Source organism: Pipistrellus kuhlii, unplaced genomic scaffold (assembly GCF_014108245.1).
Source record: "Pipistrellus kuhlii isolate mPipKuh1 unplaced genomic scaffold, mPipKuh1.p scaffold_m20_p_13, whole genome shotgun sequence".
NCBI classification, from domain to species: domain Eukaryota; kingdom Metazoa; phylum Chordata; class Mammalia; order Chiroptera; family Vespertilionidae; genus Pipistrellus; species Pipistrellus kuhlii.
This window is the reverse complement of record NW_023425438.1, coordinates 31049151-31071988: the sequence shown is the minus strand read 5'-3', so window position 1 is coordinate 31071988 and position 22838 is coordinate 31049151. Positions and strand designations below refer to the sequence as shown.

At 39.4% G+C, this 22838-nt stretch overlaps 1 protein-coding gene across 1 annotated transcript; it reads right to left on the bottom strand.

The window, feature by feature from the left end:
* Window positions 1-3758: 3758 nt before the first annotated feature.
* Window positions 3759-22815, bottom strand: MDH1 (malate dehydrogenase 1). The gene is made up of 9 exons (XM_036435491.2): window positions 22656-22815; window positions 17030-17128; window positions 16375-16471; window positions 14207-14382; window positions 12016-12138; window positions 6033-6209; window positions 5442-5555; window positions 4826-4915; window positions 3759-4103 (listed from the first exon to the last, which is right to left on the bottom strand). Exons 1-9 carry the CDS (start codon window positions 22656-22658, stop codon window positions 3978-3980), a joined length of 1005 nt encoding a protein of 334 aa, XP_036291384.1. The 5' UTR covers window positions 22659-22815; the 3' UTR covers window positions 3759-3977.
* Window positions 22816-22838: the final 23 nt, after the last annotated feature.

Genomic DNA, 22838 nt, shown 5'->3' with positions numbered 1-22838 from the left:
TCCTTTTCTTTCCTGGAAAAGCACTTTCAAGCAAAGTGCTTTTTTCATTTATTTCCTTTGTTGGGGTGAAGAAGGAATTTCCCCTCTCTCCTCTTATTCTTTAGGTCTAGGCCTGAAATATCAACTCCACAGAAGGTCTTAAAGAACCATTCCTATTTTAGTGGATCCTCACCCTTACTTTCTTACCCTTGCCAGTGCAAAGAATCCTCCAAAGAATGTATTGTAATTTTAAGTGTGCTGTTTACAGTACGTTAAGCAAAGATGGAATTGAACAGTGTACCTGGGACTCCCACAGTGCTTTGCACTGACTAATTTCTCTGTTGAACAGGAGAATATTGACTCTGAGAGGTTTTATTCTAAAAATTCCCAGCTCAAGTCTGAGAATATTATTATCAAGGCAATTCCAAGCCTGAAAAAAGATAATGGCATGAATTCAGCTCTGTCCTGAAATAAATAAAGAAGCTTATTCTCAGGGCCATGAAACAAGAGAAGAAACAGGAGTGGAAAAGCATGCAGACATAAAACCATGTGCGGAACCAGGTTTAATGCCCTCCCCCCTGAGCATAAAATAACAGTGCTCCCCTGGGCTTCATTAGAACCCAGTCAGGCCAAGTGGATGAGTGGAGTGAATAACAATGACATTCTACCCAGGTCCCTTTACCACCCACACTCCAGCCCCCTCCAGCTTCCTTTTGCTTCCCCAAGTCAGCACCTGCGGCTCTTCTATGGCGGATTGAGCCTGGGCTGCTGGAGGCTGCTTTGCTGGCAGCCCAGAGAGTGGGAGATGTCTGGAAATAACCACAACCCATTCCCTTTACCCAGGTTTTCCCAAAGTGTGGTACGCGTACCCCCAGGGGTACGGGAAGAGTTTGGTGGGGGTACGCATTGCACCGGAGTTTGGTGGGGATATGCACTGCACCGTGCTTAGCTGCGCCTAATTCTACGTTCTCATGAGTACAAGAGGTACTCAGCGTTACGAAAATTATAGAAGGGGTACACATGTGTCAAAAGTTTGGGAAACTCAGTCATGGCATGACTGAGAGGTTGGGGATTATGAAAGCACTGCACCCCTCACCCCAGGACAGGAGTCCCTGACTTGACCAGGTGGGAGTCATGCTGGCTGATTAATGCACCATTGCTTGGCACCTCTTCTCTGCCCCTGGTCTTCCCTCTTCCTTAGGGATTTCTCCTAGGAGCATTGCCCTATTAAGTTACATGCGCTCAAATTCTGGAAACCTCAGCTTAAGATCTACTGCTGGAGAACTAATCTTAAAGTAGTGGGACAGACGTTTTTGTAATTTTCCCTCTTAATAAGCACAGGTTGACTATTTATAATGCACCGTAGAGAAAGAGATCATTACATGAACCAAAAATATTATAGCAAAATAAAGTTCTGTAACCATGAACGTTATAGCTGTCCAAGTAGTTTAATGCAGCGAGAGTGAAGGCACACTGGAGACAGGGAGTGGCAGTGAAAGATGGGCTGGTAAGTGTCATTTGGGGTCAGATTATGATAGGCATTGAAGTGATGCTAGGAAATTTAAAAGAAAAAAAGATATATTGAGGGGAGAAATAGAAAAGTGCAGAATAGTGTATGAAATATAATTTATGTACAAAAAGATTACAAATACCCCAATACATACATACTTGGGTTGTACATTGAATATTTCTGTAATGTGAACAAGGAGACAAAAATGGGATGTAAGTGGGTGGGATTCAGCTAAGTAGAAGAAATTTCACTGTCTCTTCACTGTATATTTCTTCCTGGAAGGATTAAAAAATGTTGCAAGTGTTTATGCTTGGGAGGACGGTTTTTAGTTTTCATTTAACACAATTTCATTGATTTTCTGACACTTATGTATTATTTTTACATAAAACTATTTAAATGGCATTATGGATATAGAGCTTTTCTTTTTATGCTTATCATTAAGGAAACACATCCATTTTTTTTTTTTTTTTTTTTTTTAAGCCATTGCTGCCATCTTTGTCTGTTTAGGAGACAATATTAACGAGGTCATGATCTGCAGGCCAAGGCTTATTAGCCTACTGTTTATTTTATTCAGATTGTGCCTTTTCTGGAACATTTTGAATCCAACTTTATTGCTTTAAGATGTAATCTCCTTTGCCCTAGAATTCACCCATGTGTCATTTCTTCAAGTTTTAGCCAAATGCTTATGAAAGGCCTGGGCTTTTCCCAAACATTTTTTCCATGCTGCTTCAGGGCATGATTGCCTAGGCCTGGGCCCTGATCTTTAGAGGAGGCAATAGATGCGTTGTCCTCTTAGATACGGTGACAGAGGTAAACAGCATTAACAGATAATAAATTTCACATGAGGATTCAAACACAAAGCACAGTTGGTGAGAAATCACATTTCTGTAAGTAATTTACCAGGTCTCTCCAAAGTGTATTACCATTTCATTTGTGTATGTGATCCCTGATTTTGAAGGATTGGTGAGGTTAACTTACAGAATGAAATTAATAGGCTATTTTACCCAATCAGATAATAAAAGAGATGAACACCTTTTGCAGTTAATTTAATTTAGCTTATATTGTATCTTCATGTAACATTTTCTTCTTATTTTTACCTTAAGTTACCTTATCTTTATGCTTCCAATTAACTTTTTGCTGAAGATATATAACTTCTTCTACTTTGGCTTATATAAAAAGTGAAGAGAATGGCAGAGGAAGCCAAAGGAGAGGAGCAAGTACATGTTCTTCACAGCCTCCTCGTCCCCCTGTAGCCTCCTTCACTGGCAGACTTTTAACAAGGAGCAGGGAGGGGCTGGTAAAGAAATGCTGGCAGAGTCCCAGTCCCATAAGCAGAGTGTGGAAGAATGTATTTGGACCCGAGAGAGAATATAAAATTTTAAAGTAAATCTGTATGAAATTTTCTTTTTAATGCATCTAATTAATAGGAGTTATAAAAGCACTTTCCACTTCTTTTTTTCTATTGTACATATGGAATATGAGATATAGGTAATTTCAAATAACATCCCACCAACTTTTTGAGCACCCACACAGCACTATATATTAAGCCCTGGGAGATTTGTGTTGTCTATTATGTACAAGTTCAATACAAGGACAAAAGGATGGACAATTCTTGTCCTCATGGATTTTGGGGGGAAATATATATATATATATATATATATATATATATATATATATATATATATATATATAAAATATATATATTTTTTTTAACAGCACTCACTATGTTTTGAGTAATGAGCTTAGCTTGAGAACAATCCCACGAGCATAAATTCCTGTGGCAGTTACTGGTTATGAGATAAAAAGATTCCTTATCTGCTTTAGAGGAATACCTCAAGGGAAGACTTATTACCTTTTTCTTCTATCACAAAAATGCTTCTTCTAATTTTACGTAATGGTATTAAACTGTTAACAGAATATTATCTGCAACCTCTTTGACAACTAATGTTAAAATCAAATTATACACAAAGCATGACTAACTTTTAAGCTTTAAAAAATATAATTGGTGTTTAATTAGCTAAAAAGGTAAAGTTTAAAAATATATTCTGGAGTAGATTGATTCATTATCAGAGATTGACTTTCGTATTCTATTGAAATGTAAGAGAATGATGCCTTGCCTTGTGCCATTTTCCATCTTTACTGCCTTCCTCTGGCTTAAAAAAAAAATCACCACCCCATAGGCAAGCTAGGAAACGTGCGAATTTGTTAAAATTTGTTTTCTGAATGAATAGAAACAAAATATTAGCTAAAAATTAGAGTCTGAATCATCTTCACTTGTATATATATTTTATTTAGAATGCTGCGACACTAACACCATGATAATAAACCGTCACAAATTTGCACTGAGAAGCACACAATCTTTAATATGTGCTGTTTTTCACAAGCGATTTAAGTATAGTATTATTATTACTACTTGGTACTAGAGTCAAAGACGACTTTTAGCTTCTTCAGCTTTGGGGTATCTAGTAACATCGATCTGATGGCTTAGTCAGGCAGAGGAAAGAAATTCAAAAGCAGTTTCTTTTTCTTCTGACAGTTCCTTTGCAGTAAGATCCATCTTCTCACGTGAGAAGTCATTAATAGGGAGACCTTCAACAATCTTCCATGTCTTATTCTGTTTGGAAATAATTGCAAATAAGAGACTTACAATGACACTGGAATTGATCCTTCAGCAAGTAACAGCTTAGTTTGAACTTCAATCTAGAGAGTATCTGTTTTAAAGTCTGATTCTAAAGAAGCAAATCAAATCCAGATCTTAATGAACAGATAATTTTGATACAAATTCAACACTTGATTTTAAAACTTATTGACTGTAGGAAAAAATTGTTTAAATGAGGATTAGCAAACAAAAAAAATAATGATTTTATAATCATAATAAACGGCAACAATACTTAGAACTTTTGCTTCATTTAGGAGATAGTACTTGTAAGTATCCAATATTAGGGACATAACATAGTATGCATAGTATGTCTAGTGGGAGGAGTTGAATCTTGCTTTCCAGATTAATTTCAGTCTTTTGTTGATCTGAAGTTGTGCTTTTTCATTGAAGCTGAGAAAGTTTTCTAATTGTCACCTCACAGAGGGAGGCAATTGGCGGGGAAGGGCGGGGCCTGTGAGTGGCTGTCCTGGCACCGCCCACTTGCTTCTCCCTCCCTCCCCGCTGTCAGTCACCTCCCTCTGTGGGACAGTCACCCCACAGATCAGCCCTGATCGCTGGCCAGGCCTAGGGATCCTACCCATGCATGAATTTTGTGCATTGGGCCTCTAATTATTAATAAAAACATACAATTGCTTTCCCAGTAGGGGACGGGGGGCAATAACCTCCAAACGCCTCACCTTGATTGTGACAGGGAACGAGTACAGCAGGTCGTCGGGGACACCGTAGGAGTTGCCGTCAGAGATAATGCCCATGGACACGAACTCTCCCTGAGGAAACGACGATTTTTACATTCTCATGGTGCTTAGGAACTGGTTTGCATAACCAACTGACACATGGACTAATGAAATTAAAACAGGCGACACCTTCTTACTATATACATAACTTCATTACCGTGTAAGGAACCATCACCAGGCACTTCTACAGGGTAACTTTCTTGGTTATTATCTCATTCCACTCTTCCAATCATTGTGTGAAGTAAGTCCAAGAAACAAAATCCTCATTTCATAAACGATGGAACTATGACCAATATAGGCTTTAAGATGAAAAAAATACCTCCCTTACCATGTGTGCGAGGTGAAATATATTCTCACTTAACCCTCACAGCCCATGTCAGAGATGACAAGGCAGCTCAGAGAGGTTAGGTAACTTTCCCAGGGTTCCTCAGCTAGTGCACAGCTACGCCAGGGTATGAACGAAACCTGCCTGACTGCGAAGGTTATGTGCTTTTCACATGACAGCACAGAGGACGAAAGTGAAAGGAAGGCCTGTGCAAGCCACGGAGTGAGTCCTCACCTCTGGGGTTCCGAACCAGATGTCCCTGATGTGGTCACAGATGGCTTTCGCAGCAGACATCGCACTGGACAGTTTTCGAGCCTTGATGACAGCGGCGCCGCGCTGCTGCACAGTCTGGGAGGGGTGGGCAAAGACGGCAGTGTTACCTGATCATGACAGCAGCACTTTCCTCATTTCCAAACTGACCCTGGGGTGAAAGACTGCAACCGTAGCTTAATGTCCCCTCCAAAAGCAGGCACCTACCCAATGCTGGCCTTCCTAACCCATTGCAGTTGTAAGTACCAGTGTTTTTAGAAAAAATTACAAATCTCCACAGGGTTTACCTTACTTCATACCAAAAATTTGATCTCTGTATAAAGATAACCAGATGGCTATCAATGCTGGCTGCCATGCAACAGATTAGATCAGAATGGATCGTGACTGGCGTAGCAGGACCCCAAGACAAAGCGTGCCGTCATAGGCAGCTGCAGAAGACCTGCCCTCCGTGGGTCCCTCCCTCCCCGAGCCCCGGCGAACACTCGGGCCAGTCATGTGGAGTCTCTCAGAGTTCTTTAGGCCGGGCTGTTAGGCAAGCTCCCAGATTTTTCTTACTGTGATGAAGTCTCCCTTGAGCCAGCTGTCGTTTTTCAGAGCTTCATAAACACCAACTTCTTTTCCTTGCAGTTTCACCTTGGCATGGTTGACATCTGGATACTGAGTTGAGGAATGGTTTCCCCAGATAATGACATTCTTTACATCCTCAGAAGTCACACCAAGTTTAAGAGCAATCTAGTTAAATAGAAAACAAATACATTACTTAGACAAAGCTTTCCATTTCAAACTGTGACCTGTTTGTTTAGAGAGCATCACACAGTTTGTGGTTATTAGTATAATGGGTTTATCAAATATAAAACACAAAGCAAGAGGTTAATCTTGCTTGAATATGTAAATGTGACCCTGGTTTTGTTGTTATTACTTATTTAGAGACTTGCTTTAACACTTCTGAGCAATCAGGTATTTAGAAAGTTTCTATTTGGGTGAAATTTTTATTATATACCATGTATAAATGAACTAATTTTCAAATATCCCTAAATATGAAAATTTTAGAGTTAGAGGGACTTAGATGAACAAAGTCTGACTGCCTTGGTTTTACAGACTAAGAAACTGAAGGAAAGAGTTTAAAATAACAAAATGCTAAAATTATAACAGATGTAACAATCTCTAGCTGTAAGTTCAGAAAACACTTTAGAATCCTGTTGGCCTTGCGGTTACATAAACATCAATTATATTATATAGTACAGTGGCCATAGAAAGGATTTAAAAGTTATGTTTTGAAATATTTAAATAAAATAAAATAAAACCAATTGATTCTTTTTTATTTACCTGATAAGGTAATATGCAGAAAAAACATTATGGTTAGTTATATGTATAATTTGTTCCTAATTAGAAGAATTTATGATGAGTCAGAAAGAAACGTTCAAAAACAATTTTTAAAAGCTGATGTGTTAGGGTGAGACTGGGATGATTTTTCTTTCCTTATTATAATCATGGGAGAGAAAAAAACAGTTGTGTCAGAGTCCATAGCTTTTGAATATTAAATAAAAGCAGCACTGCATCGAAGTTCCTTTTGAGCATTAACCATATAAGAAAGGAAAAACACTCTCGTATTTTAAAGAAATTTTAAAAACAAGGATGGTAATAGCCCCAGACTGGAAACAACCCCAAAGTCTTTGAAGGATAAACTGTGGAGCCTCCACACAATGACAGAAATAGCGTAAACGGAAAAATAAGTGTGAGTGGAACATACAACTTGGATGGATATTAAAAGCATTAAACTGAGTGGATAAAAGCTAATCTCAAAAGATTACTTGCCCCATGATTCCATTTTTGTAACATTCTCAAACAGACACAGTTACAGAGATGGAGAACAGATAATTGTCCGGCTTAGCAAAGGAGAGGGAGCAGCATAAAGAGGTTTTCTGTGTTTTTAGGAGTTCTGCGGGTGATGGGACAGTTCTGTTTTGACTATGGTGATTACTTATAGTAATCTATATGTATGACTAAATGTCAGAGAACCATTCATAAAGACATACAAAAAGGTAAGCATACAGAAATCTGAGTAACTCGTTAGCGGTGATGTGTGTCGTCAATGTCCTGCTTTGATGATGCTCTAGAGCACATGTGTCAAACACAAGGCCCGCGGGCCAAATCCGTCCCGCCAGGCCTTGCAATGTGGCCCGCACCGCGCTGTCATCACTGCACTCCGCTGCGTTTCCATCACAATGACAGTTTATGACTGTTCAGTAAACCATTCGGCCCGCGATTTAGGCTGGATTTTAGATTTTGGCCCCTTCTCTGATTGAGTTCGACACCCCTACTCTAGAGCTATGTCCGATGGCACCACTGAGCAGAGCCCAGGGGATTCTCTGTACTGTTTTTGTAACTTCTTCTGAGTCTATAATTATTCCAAAATTAAAAAAAAACAAACAATAAAAACAACACAATTAACCAAACAAAAAAATAAGGATGAAAAAGGCCCTTACCTAAAATGTTTGCAATGACTTGACTCATCTCACACTAATTTACTAAGTTAAGAAATTGTCTTTACTTTCATTATGACCCTTAAAGTAAGTTGAAACTGCTTAAAAAAAAATGTTTTTTTTTTAAATCTATTTTTATTGATTTCAGAGAGGATAGGAGAGGGAGAGATAAAAACATCAATGAATCATTGATCGGCTGCCTCCTGCACGCCCCCTTCTAGGGATCAAGCCCCAACCAGGCATGTGCCCTCGATCGGAATCGAACCTGGGAGCCTTCAGTCCGTAGGCCAATGCTCTATCCACTGAGTCAGACCAGCTAGGGCTTTAAAAATATTTTTTAGTTGATTGATTTTATAGACAGAGAGGAAGGAGGAAGGAGGGGAGGGGCGCAGAGAGAGACACCAACTGGCTACCTTCCATACATACCCCAACCAGGGAATGAACCCAAAACCCAGGTATGTGCCCTGACCTGCAACCTTCTGGTGCATAGGACCACCCAACCAGCTGAGCACTCTAGCCGGGCTCGTTGGTTGATTCCTGTATGTGCCCTGACTGGGGATCCGGCCCCAACCTTGGCAACCTAGGGGAATGCTCTAATACTAAGCTACTCCCCTAGATGGAGGAGCCTGATTTCTTAAATCCTAGAATAGATAATTTTAAGAATTAACTTAAAATTCTTATGGATTTTTTTTTTTTTTTTACCTTTTAAATTACTTCTGATCTAAACCCTGCTTCATCTAGAGTTCTGCAAGTTTTAACTATCATATCAATCTTCACTAATTAGATGGATGGCTGGTTTCTGGGGTACCCAGCTATTGACCTGCTTAGTGGTTGGGGTAGAGTGTGTAGCATTGTGAAATAGTACCATTTTCTCTGTGTGCCAGGATCTGAAAGGACTTGGGAAGAACTGCCCTATTTATATTTAGCTGTCATTGTAGAGGAAAAGGAAAATTTATACCTGGGCGAGTTACCCAAGATGTATATTCTCAAGCACTCTGAACATTCTGTTGGATGTCAGCTTCAGCTGCTCCGAAGTACAGTGGAGACACTGCCTCTAGCCCTCTCCTCCCCACAGGAGGCTCCTCTTACTTCTTCTGTTGCCTGCCTGCCTCCTCTTGTTCTTTTGATCTCTTGAGCTAATCCACTTCTGTCAGGACAGCAAAGTCCAGTACTTGGCACCAGGCAGATGTAAATTCTGAATATCATTCATGTCAGAGCTGGTTTAAATTAGCACGTATGCAGGACAGCAGTTTCCTGCTCCCTTAGACACTTTTGTGCCTGCCACTCCGATCTGTTAGTGTTTGACTAATGTTCCAGCCCTAACAATTCCCTTCCCCTGATGCCAGCTAACTGGTTTCACTGCCAGAGTACCTTGTCAGCAGACACATACGCAGTTCTGGGATGTAAATACACAAGGGAGTTTTGCAGGTGGTAAACAACTGCTGGGTAGCTAAGTCCTCTGAATTCCAAAACAAACCATGTAAGACTAACAACCGTTCACGTAAGAAAAATTCCTCTTTGGGTTTGTTATTTGTCACTGGATTAAAGAAGAAACTGCTTCTTCAAATACTTCCTAAAAGCTGTCCCTGTGCCAGACTGGCATGCTGAACACGCCAAAAGTTAAAGTTTGATGAGTCAGCTTCTTCTTCCCTTTCCTCATCCAGACTTTCACCCCCACAAGGAAAATGGTTTCAGGCACCGGGACAAAGTGTCACTTTGTAGTGCCTCTGGAAGCAGTATTTTCCAATGCCGGCCTCCAAAAAGGCCTCAGGAGAAACAGCAGAGATGGGAGATTTGTTGTGGTGTCATTTTACCGTTCTCCTTCCTACAACAAAATTAAGTAACCATCCAGAATCTACAACGGCAACACCCATATCTTTTCCTTAACTGTGAAACAGCACATGTCCTCTGGGAGTCAAATTAGGGGCCATGCCACTCTTCTGGGCTAGTTTCCGTAGCACCCAAATCCCCTGCCTCCGGTCATTCAAATTCCTATTCCTTCCCTGCCACCAGACTCTGGCTAAATAATAAGGAAAAAGACCCAGCCCATAGCCTAACTCTTCTCAGGAATTATTTGCAATTTAAGTTTGTTTCCTAAGAATCTTCTAAATTAACTGGAATGTTCAGGGAGATATTTCTGAGGTATGGCTCTTCTCAACTCTTGCATATATCCCTCTTAATAATACTAAAAATTAATAGTAATAATAGCAGCCAACCTTCATGGAGTTTTACAATGTGACAGGCACCACTATAAGGGCTTAACTTAGCTCTTATCTCATTTTACCCGCATAACTACTTTGAGATCGATACAATTATTATTCCATTTTATGGTCTGAATATACTCTCTCAAGATGACAGAGCTAGTAAGTTGATGTAGGTCACTTGAACCCATTATGTAAGAATACACATGAGGGTTTGATCAGGCAAATCTAGGTGGCATCATTTATTAGCTCTATGACTTTAAGCAGGTTCCCTAACCTTCCTGGGCTTCAGGTTTCTGATCTGTAAAATAGTGATAATAATGGATATTTCATACGGTTACAATGAGAATTAAATGTTGCGAGGGGGAGGGTAGGAGCAGGGTGGAGGGGGGCCCATGAGGGATAAAGAGGGAACACCTATTAATACGTTCAACAATATAATTTTTTAAAAAGAATAAAATGGAAAATTACATGTAAAGTATTCAGCCTAGAATAGAAGTTTAGCAAATTATCTTCTCTTTCACTGGTCTGAAAGATCAATTCTCAGAATACAGCAGACCTCACATAATTTTTTGGTAAAAATAGTTTTCTTGAAACTAAACAGAGTTGTCTTCTCTAGGAGAAAAAAGACTACACTCATACACCTATGGATAAGGAGGGGTGGTCAGAAAATTACTGGGGAAGAGAAAGAGTGTATGTCCCAGAACTAGAACTTAGTGTCATGACTTCTAGGCACCAGGGTCGTCTAGATCTGGGAAAGCCCAGGAAACCAGCACAGATGAGTGGCATGTCCTCTAATTTAAAAAATATATATATATTCTATTGATTTTTTACAGAGAGGGATAGAAAGTTAGAAACATCAATGAGAGAGGGACGTTGATCAGCTGCCTCCTGCACACCCCCTACTGGGGATGTGCTCGCAACCAAGGTACATGCCCTTGACCAGAACCGAACCCGGGACCTTTCAGTTCGCAGGCCGACGCTCTATCCACTGAGCCAAACTGGTCTTGGCATGTCCTCTAATTTTTAAAAAAATTATGGTTAATGCCCAGGTTACTGACCCCTTGGCATAATGTAAGGGCTAAGAAAATATGATAATTAAGACTTAGCTAGGTAGTGAAAAGTAGGTAATTTTATGGAAACATACAGAATATTAAAAAGACATAAGATTAAAAATGAGAATACAAATTTAACAATTAAAAGTCTGAATTTGACTGGTTGGTTGTAGGGAAAAAGGAAGTAGAACCAACCAAATACATAAAGCTAAAGTCTTTCATTTTAGAATCTTGTTTATATTTGACAAAAAAAATCCAAACCCCTAAATTATGTACCATCATGTAAATTATCTAGACTAGTGAATACTTTTTAACCAACCATCTTAAGAGGACATTAGCAACCATATTTAATTATAGGTAGCAAATGAGATATACTTGAGAAAATTAAATAGGAAGTTCAGCTCTGGTACTTATAAGACCAGATTTAAAGACTCCCTAACAAATTAGAATAGCTTCCTACTCATAAAAAACAGCAAAAAAGCACAAACTAAGCGTCATCGCCTTTAAAAGTGAGAGAAAAGCCTGGTCAGATGTGGCTCAGTGGGTGAACATCGACCTCTGAACCAGGAGGTCACGGCTGCATTCCCAGTCAAGGTCCGTGCCTGGACTGCAGGCTCGCTCCCCAGTGGGGGGTGTACAAGCCGCAGATTAATGATTCTCTCTCATCACTGACGTGTCCTTTCTTTCCCTCTCCCTTCCTCTCTGAAATTAATAAAAATATATTTAAAAAATATTAAGGACAAAAAGTGAGTGAAAAGGGTTTTATTATGTTGAAAATTCCTGAGACGATAATTCTTACCTGAGCTTTAGCTCGGTTATGATCCAAACGAGTCAAGCAACTGAAGTTCTCCTTGGGGATGGATGGTGCTGACTTAGAGGCAGTCAGGCAGTTGGTATTGGCTGGGTTTCCCACCACGATGACCTAGGATAAAACCCATCAGAGCAGTTACAAACCATATAACTATATAACGCTTAACTAAACTGTCTTAGCATATGACTGACAAAGGTATAAAATGTTGCCTTTGTATCAAGTTTGTGCCAGCTAAATATGTAGTTAACAGTATAGCATCTTTCAGGTTTCTACCTTCCCTTCTAAAAACTCCTCCCCCCCTTGTTAGGATACACTGTGACTGCTGAAAACATTTCTTTAATAAAACCACCATCAGATATATAAGTCACTTTTCAGGTAGCGCTGCTGTCCAAAATCTAAGGTACAGGTCTTTCTGTTCTGTTTTGTGCCAAAACAGACAGCACTTATCTACTTGCCACAAAGAAAAAGTAATCTAAGGCTCTACCTCCGAGTTTGATTTATTGATAAAAATTTCCTTCTTATAAAAGTAGTACAAGAAAGAAATTCTACTCAAGCAGTTTACTTTGGGACAATGATTTATTTTTATGAAGGAAAAGTGTTTTTCAATCTTGCTAATCCTATGAATTAATGGAGATATTTGCCAAAATACAGATTTCCAAGTCCCATCCATTCTATACCCAATGAATCAATCTGTAGGAGAAAGCATTTTAGGCTCTTTTTTTCAATAAGGGAGACATGGGATACAATGAACTACAATATAGTATAGGAAAATGTACACATGGACTTTTAAGTTTTAAAAATCTCTAATGAAATGATCATTTTAGAAAACGGTGGCCTGGCTAGTGTGGCTCAGTGGTTGAGCATCGATCTATGAACCAGGAGGTCATGGTTGGATTCCTGGTCAGGGCATGTGATTACAAGCTTGATTCCCAATAGGGAGTGTGCAGGAGGCAGTTGATCAATGATTCTTATCATCGATGTTTGTTTCTCTCTCTCCTTCTCCCTTCCTTTCTGAAATTAAAAAAATATATATTAAAAAAACAAAACTGTGAAATAATATCAAACTTACAGAAAAGATGAAAGCATATTAAAGAGACTAAATGCCACATTTCCTTTACCCAGACTCTCTAATTTGCTCCATTTTCTCTCCCTCTCTTTACCCCACCCCCATCCCTTAGTGTTTTATTTTTGGCCCACTTGAGAGTAAGCTGTAGACATACTTTATGCTCCTAAGTATTCCATATCAGTGTGTATTTCCCCAAAAAACACACTTGGCTGAAGGGCGAGTACTGTGCAAATAATACTGCAATTCCAAGCAGCCTGGATTTTAGCAATCCAAACAACCTTATAATTTTACGAACCAATGTCACCCCAATAAATTAAATTAAAAAAACAAACAAAACAAATAACCTTGTAATTTCTTACTAAGAGACCTTTGGATATCTACTCAACTCATCTCTATTATTTTCTGCTATTGATTACAGAAAATGAAAGTTACTTATTTAAAACAAAGTCTACAGAAAGCAAACATTCAAATGTCTATAAATTTCTCTTACCTTTCTCTGAAGTCAGGATACAGAAGAAGTATATCAAAATCAACAAAACCTCTAACCAGCAAGCGTTCTGCTGTGACAACTAAGTTCTCGTTCACTGACATTTATTTGGTAAAAGGAGGCTTTCTTGTAATAACAAGACAAATTTAGAAACTAAAATGTTTGATCATAAAGAGAACAGAAAGTCATACTGACTCAACTCCTCTTGACAAGCCTATCACTGAGTTGAGAAAGTCTGAGCATTCAGAAGCCACCATCTCCTACTGCTAAGAAGCAGCTTACAGCCGCCTCCCTCTACAATCACACTCAATCCAAATGACTGAACTAATATTCCCACACAGTTAAAAGGCACCAGAAAGTTCTGTGCCTTGTGGGTTTACAAATAAATCTTAAAGTTACAAGTAATAGGCAAAGTATTTTCAAGCAACTCTAAGTATAGATTTCTACACCATCAGAGGAAAACTCAGAAAGGGAGAGCTTATCAAGCAAAACTCTGTTTCTGTATTTACTGCCTATTGCACAGACTGGGGGTGGGAAGCAAATCATTTTGTTGACCTTAAATGCTGAGAGCAGAAGCTTCAAATGCTAAGAATGAAAAGCCCTATCAAATGCTATTACATGGTCACCTTAACTGACTTCTTGGCGTATTTGTCCAAGGCGGCACCCTGGGATTTGAAGATTTTCACATTAGCTTTGAGTAAATCTTTCCTCTCCATGCCATCCCTTCTGGGCATGGAGCCCACAAGAATAGCCACATCCAGGTCTTTGAAGGCAACCTCTTCTTTATCCGTGGCGATGACATCTGTGAACAACATGGCAATAAATATGCAAATACTTAAACACCAAAGTTTGAGGCTTTCTTTTTCATAATGAATCTATCTGGTAACTCATTAACTTTGTAGCAAATGTTTCTTTTACAAGTCACATTGATCAAAAGTTTTAGGGGCCTAAGAAAGACAATTTAGAATTCAATAATAATATCAGCAGAAATGTCAATATATTTATTTTATTTTCCTACTTCAATAATTATCTCAATTTCAAAAATTATGATACAAAGGTATAGTATGATAACTTTCAAGGCAACATTTGTTATTCAGGCTAATAACCACAGATAACACACACACACACAAAGAAATGAATTCACCTAATCTGTAAGTTAAAATTACTTTAATTAAAAGTAATTAAAAGGTCATGCCTAGAGTTATTGACTGAATGTTTGTGTCCTCCACAAAACTCCTACTATGTTGAAACTAGCCCTCTTCATGACGGCATTAAGGGTGAGGCCTTTGGAAGGTGATTAGGTCACGGATGGGACTGGTGTCCACAGCACTGCCTCATCCCTTCCACCATGCGGGGCGGTGAGAAGATGGCCATCTACGGTCCAAGAATTGGGCTCTCATCAGACACCCAATCTGCTGGCTCTTTGTACTCTGGCTTCCCAGCCTCCAGAGCTGTGAGAAACAAGTTTCTGTTGTTTATAAACCTCTCAGTCTATGGTACTTTTGTTAAAACAGCCCAAATGGACTAAGACAACCAGGATTAAGCATACATTTTTAGATTAGTGAACACTTGTCACAGACAGGCTGCTAAAAGCCCCCGAATAGGTATATGTATGAACTCTAGTTGAAGAAAAATAAATCCATCTTTTTCTCAGCCATACATTTTTATTTGCTGAGCGCTCCCTTCCTGTCATACTCACAGTTGAGCAAGGACCAGCTGGCTGTACCCTGGGCCCATGAGAGAGCAGAGGGAACTCATCAGAGAAAATAAGAGGGGGAAAAGCAAAGAGGAAGTCGATTTGGAAACAGGTAAAGAAAGGGAGCCAGCTGAACAGCGTGGGCAGGGTAATGTACTCTTACATAATTGTGCAACCTAATGATTTAGGTGGCAGTATCCTTTCTGGTAAATGTTTATTGAACATATACATGAATTCTGAATATGGCTTCCTTGGGTATATATTTTGCTTTGTGGAAACTTTTAGAAGAGTATTATTAATTAAATCCTCATCAAAAGAAAAAAAGATCATTATAAAGGTAAAGCTAAACATTCAAATTAATTTATGACTTGACCTAATATTTTAATAAACCTTTCAATCAACTTGAAGATTTCTGTCTTACATTTATGTAATAGTTCAATGATTCTCAAAGGCTCTTAATCAGAGCCCTGGTGGATTTTTTTCAAATTATGCAGTAGATGATTATAACAATTTATACTATATTTCATCAGATGATGCAGATGGGATGGGACTATCTATATATGATGGATCAACCCATTTCCAGCCACATAGCAGTAATGGGTCTGGATGACATAAAAAAGTTTTCCATTACAGGATGCTACTATTTCCATTCAAACAGACTTTAAATAACAACACAGTGTAGACAATTTCAGGTGTACAACCCTTATGCAACACTATACTTGGTTAGTAAAAGCTGTAATAAAAAAAGTACAATATGGTAATTAGGTTGGATGTCCTTCCGGGTGAAGCTGGGGAGGAAGGCTACTCTTGCATGAATTTGGTGCATCGGGCCTCTAGTGGGTTATATTTAAGCATGGTGGATAAAAGTACTTTACTTTACACTGGTTATTTCTCGCTTTTACCCTTATTTATTCTTGGTATATAATTATGCTTACTTATTTTTGGTATACATCTTACCAAGTAGTTGAAATTTTAGAAACCAAACCAAACTACGTTTATGAAATAATTTCTAATTGACAGGTTAACGAAAATCTGAAATCTAGTTTTTGAAAGACATAAAGTACTAAAAAAATCCCTCTCTTCCACTCTCTGACGTACCTTTCAGGAGGGGAAGGGCACAGTCTTGCAGTTCCATGAGGACACCGTCCAGGACCCCCATCATGGGAGTGATGTCCAACAGCACAAGGATTATAGGCTGTCAAAGAAATTGCAAGTTCAGTATCTGTCAGTGTAGGTTTTGTCACTTAGTCACAAAAAAAGACCTTTTAAAAATTTTTTGCTTATTTGTTATGTATATGTGTATAATTTCCACTAATTAGTAATAATTATTTTAGGTCAGGTATCTAGCATGATGCTACTTTTGGAAAAAGGAATGCTATAAAGCCAGCAATGGTTGCTAACAGACTTTGTAAGAGGAATCACTAAAACTGAATTTTAAAGGAGAGATGCATGGAATACATAAATACATGGAAGAAATATCAACCTGAAGTGACGTGGCACCTATATCTGTAGATCTGATTTGAATTCATGGAAAGCTAAGTATAGTATTTGCCATGAAGGAAGAATTCACTATCCACGGATGAAGAAAATGGATAAATGAACTTTAGAATGTATAAATACACATTCATAGCAGTGTGCCTAGTACATTAATTGGGATTACCCATTCCTTCACCATTTAAAACTTTCTTTGCACTACATGCAGGGCTTTATTGACAATCTTTTTAGTTTAAGATTTATAGGCAGTTGCCCCTACCTGGTCTTTACCAAAGACAGATCCATTTCCGATACTGTACAGCAGTGAATATGCGATCTGACCAGCTGCTCCAGTCACAAGGACTCTGACGGGTTCAGGCTGTAATGAAAGAGACCCATTAACATCTTATTAAAAAGTGCTATTTGCCAAAACCGGTTTGGCTCAATGGATGGAGTGTCGGCCTTCGGACTGAAGGGTCCCAGGTTCAATTCTGGTCAAGGGCATGTTCCTTGGTTGCGGGCACATCCCCAGTGGGGGGGTTGCAGGAGGCAGCTGATTGATGTTTCTCTCTCATCGATGTTTCTAACTCTCTATCCCTCTCTCTTCCTCTTTGTGAAAAATCAATAAAAAATATATTTTTTTAAAAAGTGCTATTTTACCCTAAAGATATTCAGGAGTTTCTCTATAATAAGACAACAATAAACTTAAAAAGTTAATGCAAAATTTCAGTTTCTTTGTGTGTGGATTAGTAGAAAACTAACTTATCCCAGACCTGTCCCAGGAAATAAGTGTGTACAAATTAGCTAAGCACCTTCTTGAACCTGTGTTCTTTGGCTGCATGTTTATGTGACATCATTTAACTCTTACTGTTATTCTGGATTTACTTACGTAATCTCACCCATTTTTTAAAGGACATTTTACCACAAAAACAGGCCTACCAATGCTGAAGTGCATTATGTGGTGATACAAACCCTGGCAGCCATTAGAACCTTACAAATCCTCTTACGTAAATAACTTCCCACTCCCATCTACTCAACAGAATCTCTACACTAGGGAAAGGAGAGACAGTGGCTAAAATTTTCCATTCACCATGAGCCTAAAGTTTTAGTAAAATTATTAATCATGATTCAACTTAACTAATTGGTGGAGGAAAAACAAGCCTTTACTTTTTGAGAAAATAATATCTGAATTATAACAACGACATGTAGTGACAGTTGACAACCTGATTCCAAAGGGAAATGAATTTTAAAAGGGAGGAAGGGAGAAAAGTACAAAGAGCACACCAGCTACAACAGAGAGAAGTTGCTTTATAGATCTCAACAGACCCCAGACAGGGACATGTGTGAAAAACAACTAATATTCAAAGTGATGATCCCAAATCATGAAAATAAGTTAAGCTCAGAGAATTAAAAAGAGAACTAGTTCTACTAAAAAGAGCTAAACAAACATGTTTGGGAACAATAGGTAAGTTTAAGTAGGTGGAAAGTTTAATTAAGTGGACTATTCTTTTGACAATGCCAGGTATATGGACGTCTACTGTGACGCCTCTATTGCTAATTGTATGAGAGAAGTGGCCTACTGAACTGACTGGGTTAGAAGTATTTGATTTTTTTCCTTCTTCTTCTTCTTTTTTTAAATATATATTTATAATAGAATTCCCTCTTCCAGAGAAGACATGCCTCTTGGATGGAAGGAGACTACCACCTTGAAGAATCTTTCTAACTTTCCAACCCTAACCTCTGAAGGTCAGGAAATATGTGCCCAGTTGCAGAGAAATGAATCTGATCATAGCAGACTGTGAGTGCAATTTCTTCCTCAAACATGAGACCAGGATGGGAATGGAAAAAAAGGAGAAAACTATGGAGGTTTCTCCCTGACCTCCTGTGTCTCTTCTCCATCCATCTCTCTAAATATAGAATACGATAATTCCCCAAATAAACAAATTTTAATACAAATACACATCTATGTTCCCAAGTAGACTTTAGTTTTATAAAGAACATCGTATATGGTTACTTTCTATAATATGGCCTTTACCTGTTTTTAATTTTGTCATTTCCCCTTTTCCACTTGGAGTGGATGAGAAAAAGGGAATAGAAATTATTCCTCTTCCCTCTTTAGAATGCAAACTCCTTAATGACAGGGGCCTTGTCTATTTTATTTATTGCTGTATCCCAACTACCTAGAACAATGCCTTGAACACAGTTGGAATGCAATTACTGAAGGAATAGCTGGATCTGGTAAAATTATCACCGAAAACTTGGAAGTATAAAATAATTGTTTGGAAGCAAACCTAACATGCTTCAAAAAAGTATTTAAGAAAATTTATTACTACATACTTTGAATATAGCATTGAGAAAGTTGGAAACTTAGTGACCACCATAGTCCCTGGTAGGGTCAGCAAAATTATTTTAGGTCACTAGTTCCAATGATATATATAGTCTTATAAATCAATGGGTGAACTCTCCTCACATCATTTATTAATCAATACATCACTGAACCTCTATTATATACCTGGTACTATTTTAGGCCAAAGGGTTAGAGGCAGTAGATTGTAGTAAAGAGATGGCCTTTAGACCAGACTTCTGGATGCAAATCCTGACTCCACAACTCATTAGGTTAGGGGTGTCGAACTCAATCAGAGAAGGGGCCAAAATCTAAAATCCAGCCTAAATCGCGGGCCGAATGGTTTACTGAACAGTCATAAACTGTCATTGTGATGGAAACGCAGCGGAGTGCAGTGATGACAGCGCGGTGCGGGCCACATTGCAAGGCCTGGCGGGATGGATTTGGCCCGCGGGCCTTGTGTTTGACACATGTGCATTAGGTGTATCGTTATGTTTCTGGCAAGTTACTTACCCTCTCTGTATTCCGTTTCCCTAGTAAGAGATAGTAAGAGCAGCTGCTTAACAAATAAGGTAGTTGTAAGGGTTAAGAATTAACATACAAAGCATTAATAACAGTGTGTAGCAAGAACTGAAATTATAGGTTTCTGTCACCACAGAATTTTCCTTTAAGGATTCTTACAGCCGTGGTTTCCCATTTACATGACTGTTATTTTCTACTAGACTGTGTACCAGCCCCACCCCCACACCAGTCCATTTCAGAATGTGAACTGACAGCATTCCACCTGGGACTCAAATTTGCAGTCCATAAAGCGCTCAGCAAATATTTTTTGACGGAATGAAAATAAGGATTAAGAAAACTATAAACACATGCTAGTTCATTGCAAAGCAAATTGGGATAAGAAATGAGGGGAAAGTGAATATTACTATCTGTAAAGCTTAATCTCCCAGAAAGTCTGGCAGATGGTTATAACAGAATGATGCAATCAATTTTAGGTATTGATTTTAGTTATTATAAAGATGTGTTCACAGCATCAGAGTCCTTAGTGAAGGCTCTGTGGCCAACTAATGAACAGCTAGTAATTCTAACTCAGCAGTTCCCTTCTTCTGTATCTCTGAGCAAATTATTTCACAGGTAGGTAATTCCATCCTGTTAAGAACAGCAGGAAGCCTAGTTAGTGTCTGAATGTTTGATGATCAAAAGGAAAAGAACAAACTGCACATTTGGTTCTCTCTGCTCTTCGGAACATTGCCATTGAAAGCAGGAGGGTGGGAGATTCCTGCTGACTTTTCACAAGGTTACAGCTGGAAGGCAGGTTACTATTCTTTGCTTAGATATCTGGGCAGTCTGCCAAGATCCAAAGAAGAAATGTCTTTGCTCTTGGCAGGGCACTAATGACCTTCTTACAGATGCAGGCTCTGTCTGTCTACACGTGTTCAAGTCTCAGTTGTAAAGCTTGAATTTAAGTGTTCCTTCTGTCATTCTACGGAAAGACCCATGTATTCCTCTTTTGCTTTCTAATTTATATATATTGATATTTCCGTACCATAAAGGATAAACAGTATCATTCCGATTTCTTCATAGAGTTTATTCTTACTGTCACTCCTTTCGGAACGGAGGAACGCAAGCAAAAAATTCTCTCTTTAAAAAATATTTTTTGCTTTGAATAGCTTCCAGAAGATGGCTGTTTTCTAGCTCAGTGATTGTTCATACACTCTCCTGCAAAGGAAAGGCGATTTCCAGTCATGTGAGAATTTGCTGTCAATTTTGGCAAATGGATAGGAGGACTGGTCATCAAGGTCTGTGTGTTATCTGGTGCTCAGTGACCTTCCAGGGGTGAGGCTGGCTTGATCTACTGCATAGCAAATCCACACAAGAACGGGGCTCAGGATCTCTCGGTGACCTTGGGAAAGTCATTTGACCTCACCAGGCTATATTTTAAGATTAGAGAAATAACCTCCGAATTCCCTTCCAGAGTTCCAACATTCTGAATCGCAAGGAATAAAGCTCTCAGGTAATATAAATGCTGATAACATACTTTAGTTTATATTTGCAGCATGAGCTTGCACCTTCCAGGGGTCCTCAAACTTTTTAAAGTGGGGGCCAGATCACGGTCCCTCAGAGAGCTGGAGGGCCGGACTATATGAACTACTAATTCCTACTGTAACACCTCGGCTGCGCTCACTGCCCAAAAAACCTGGCGGGCCAGATCAGACTCCTCTGCGGGCCGCATGTGGCCCGCGGGCCGTAGTTTGAAGACCCCTGATTCTAGACCCTCAGCTACTAAAAACAAGTTTCAGAATGACTTGATAAATATCTGTATGACACAATATGGTAAAGTGGAAAGAGTGTGAGACCCTTGAAGGCAAACTGTTGTGTGACCTTGAGCAAGTCACATTCTCTTTGGGGTTCAATAAACTCAATTTTAAGACCCGAAGTGGGGAGATTTGTCAAAATGATCTTTTAAAGGCCCCATCAATTTTAAAATTACAAAGCCTGAAGTTCTCTGATTTCTTGCCAAGATTAGGTCAGAACCACTGAACCATTATTTAAATGACTATTATGTTACTTGATGAAATAAGAAATCTAGGTTTAACTGAGAATTAGTAGCTGTCCCTGCTTTTCAACTTGGTCTATCAATAGCATTTTCATGTTCTGGAAAATTTTCAATCCATTCAAATATTTTCCCACACTCCCCACCAATTTCAATTATTTTGAGATAACGGAGAAAAAACAGCCTCAACTCTAAATACAAGCACTGAAACAATTTTTCAGTGTGATGTCAAATGTCACCTTCAAACGTCGGGCAGATCATTACTACGTCAGAGTTCTCTCACCATTCCCCCCCTTCTCCTTTCAGCAGAGACAAGATCTTCATGACAAGATGGTTAAGTTGTGTAACATTTAAAAGTAGTAGCTCTAGATTTCCCAACATGCAGATCAGTAAAGCATATCTGCAGCCAGTTATTTGGCTACTGATGCTGTCACGGCAGCACGTCCCAGTATTACAAAGGATAATTGAGCAGGTTTTAAATGGCATTAAATTAGAAATGGCTGAAACTCGTCTCCCGTTTTATAGACCATAATCTGGAGCACTAGGTAAACGCTATCTTTACAGTCGAGGGCCTTCGGCTTTCAAGGGCTTGGTGACAAATGCCCTTAAAAACACTGTGGGCATGAGTAGAAGAAAAAAAAAAAAAAAAAAGGTTAGGAAGCCCTTCCCACCCCCTCCCAGTATGAAACCCCATTTCTTGCTTGGAAACAATCCATCCACAGCTTCATGTTTCTGCACCCCCGCCATGCAGCAGGACTGAGATCGCAAGCTTCCCAAGGGCAGCGATTTCTCTGGTGTCCTTTCCAAGACCCCCGCCGCCCCCGCCCCGGCTGGAAATCCACCCCTTCCCAATGCCTGGGTCACTGCGACAGCGCCCAGAACATGAGTCGGGGTTTTCCAAAGGGCGCGAAGGACAGTGCTTTGCACAGCCATCCCCCAAAAGTCCTTCAAGCGCAAGAATCCCCCCGCATAAGGGAACGAAAGCAAAATCCAGGGGCCCACACTCACCATGATTGGAGACTGCACGGACAATTTCAGCGCCTGCACGATCTCAGCCCCCGCACAATGAGACGTGGGGAGTCAGGTCACCTCTACGGCGCGGCCGAACAGGGATAGAGCGAGCGCCGTGAAAGAGAGACGAGAGAAAAGGCTCCGCTCCCGACCGCGGCGCCCTCTGGGAACTGTAGTTCA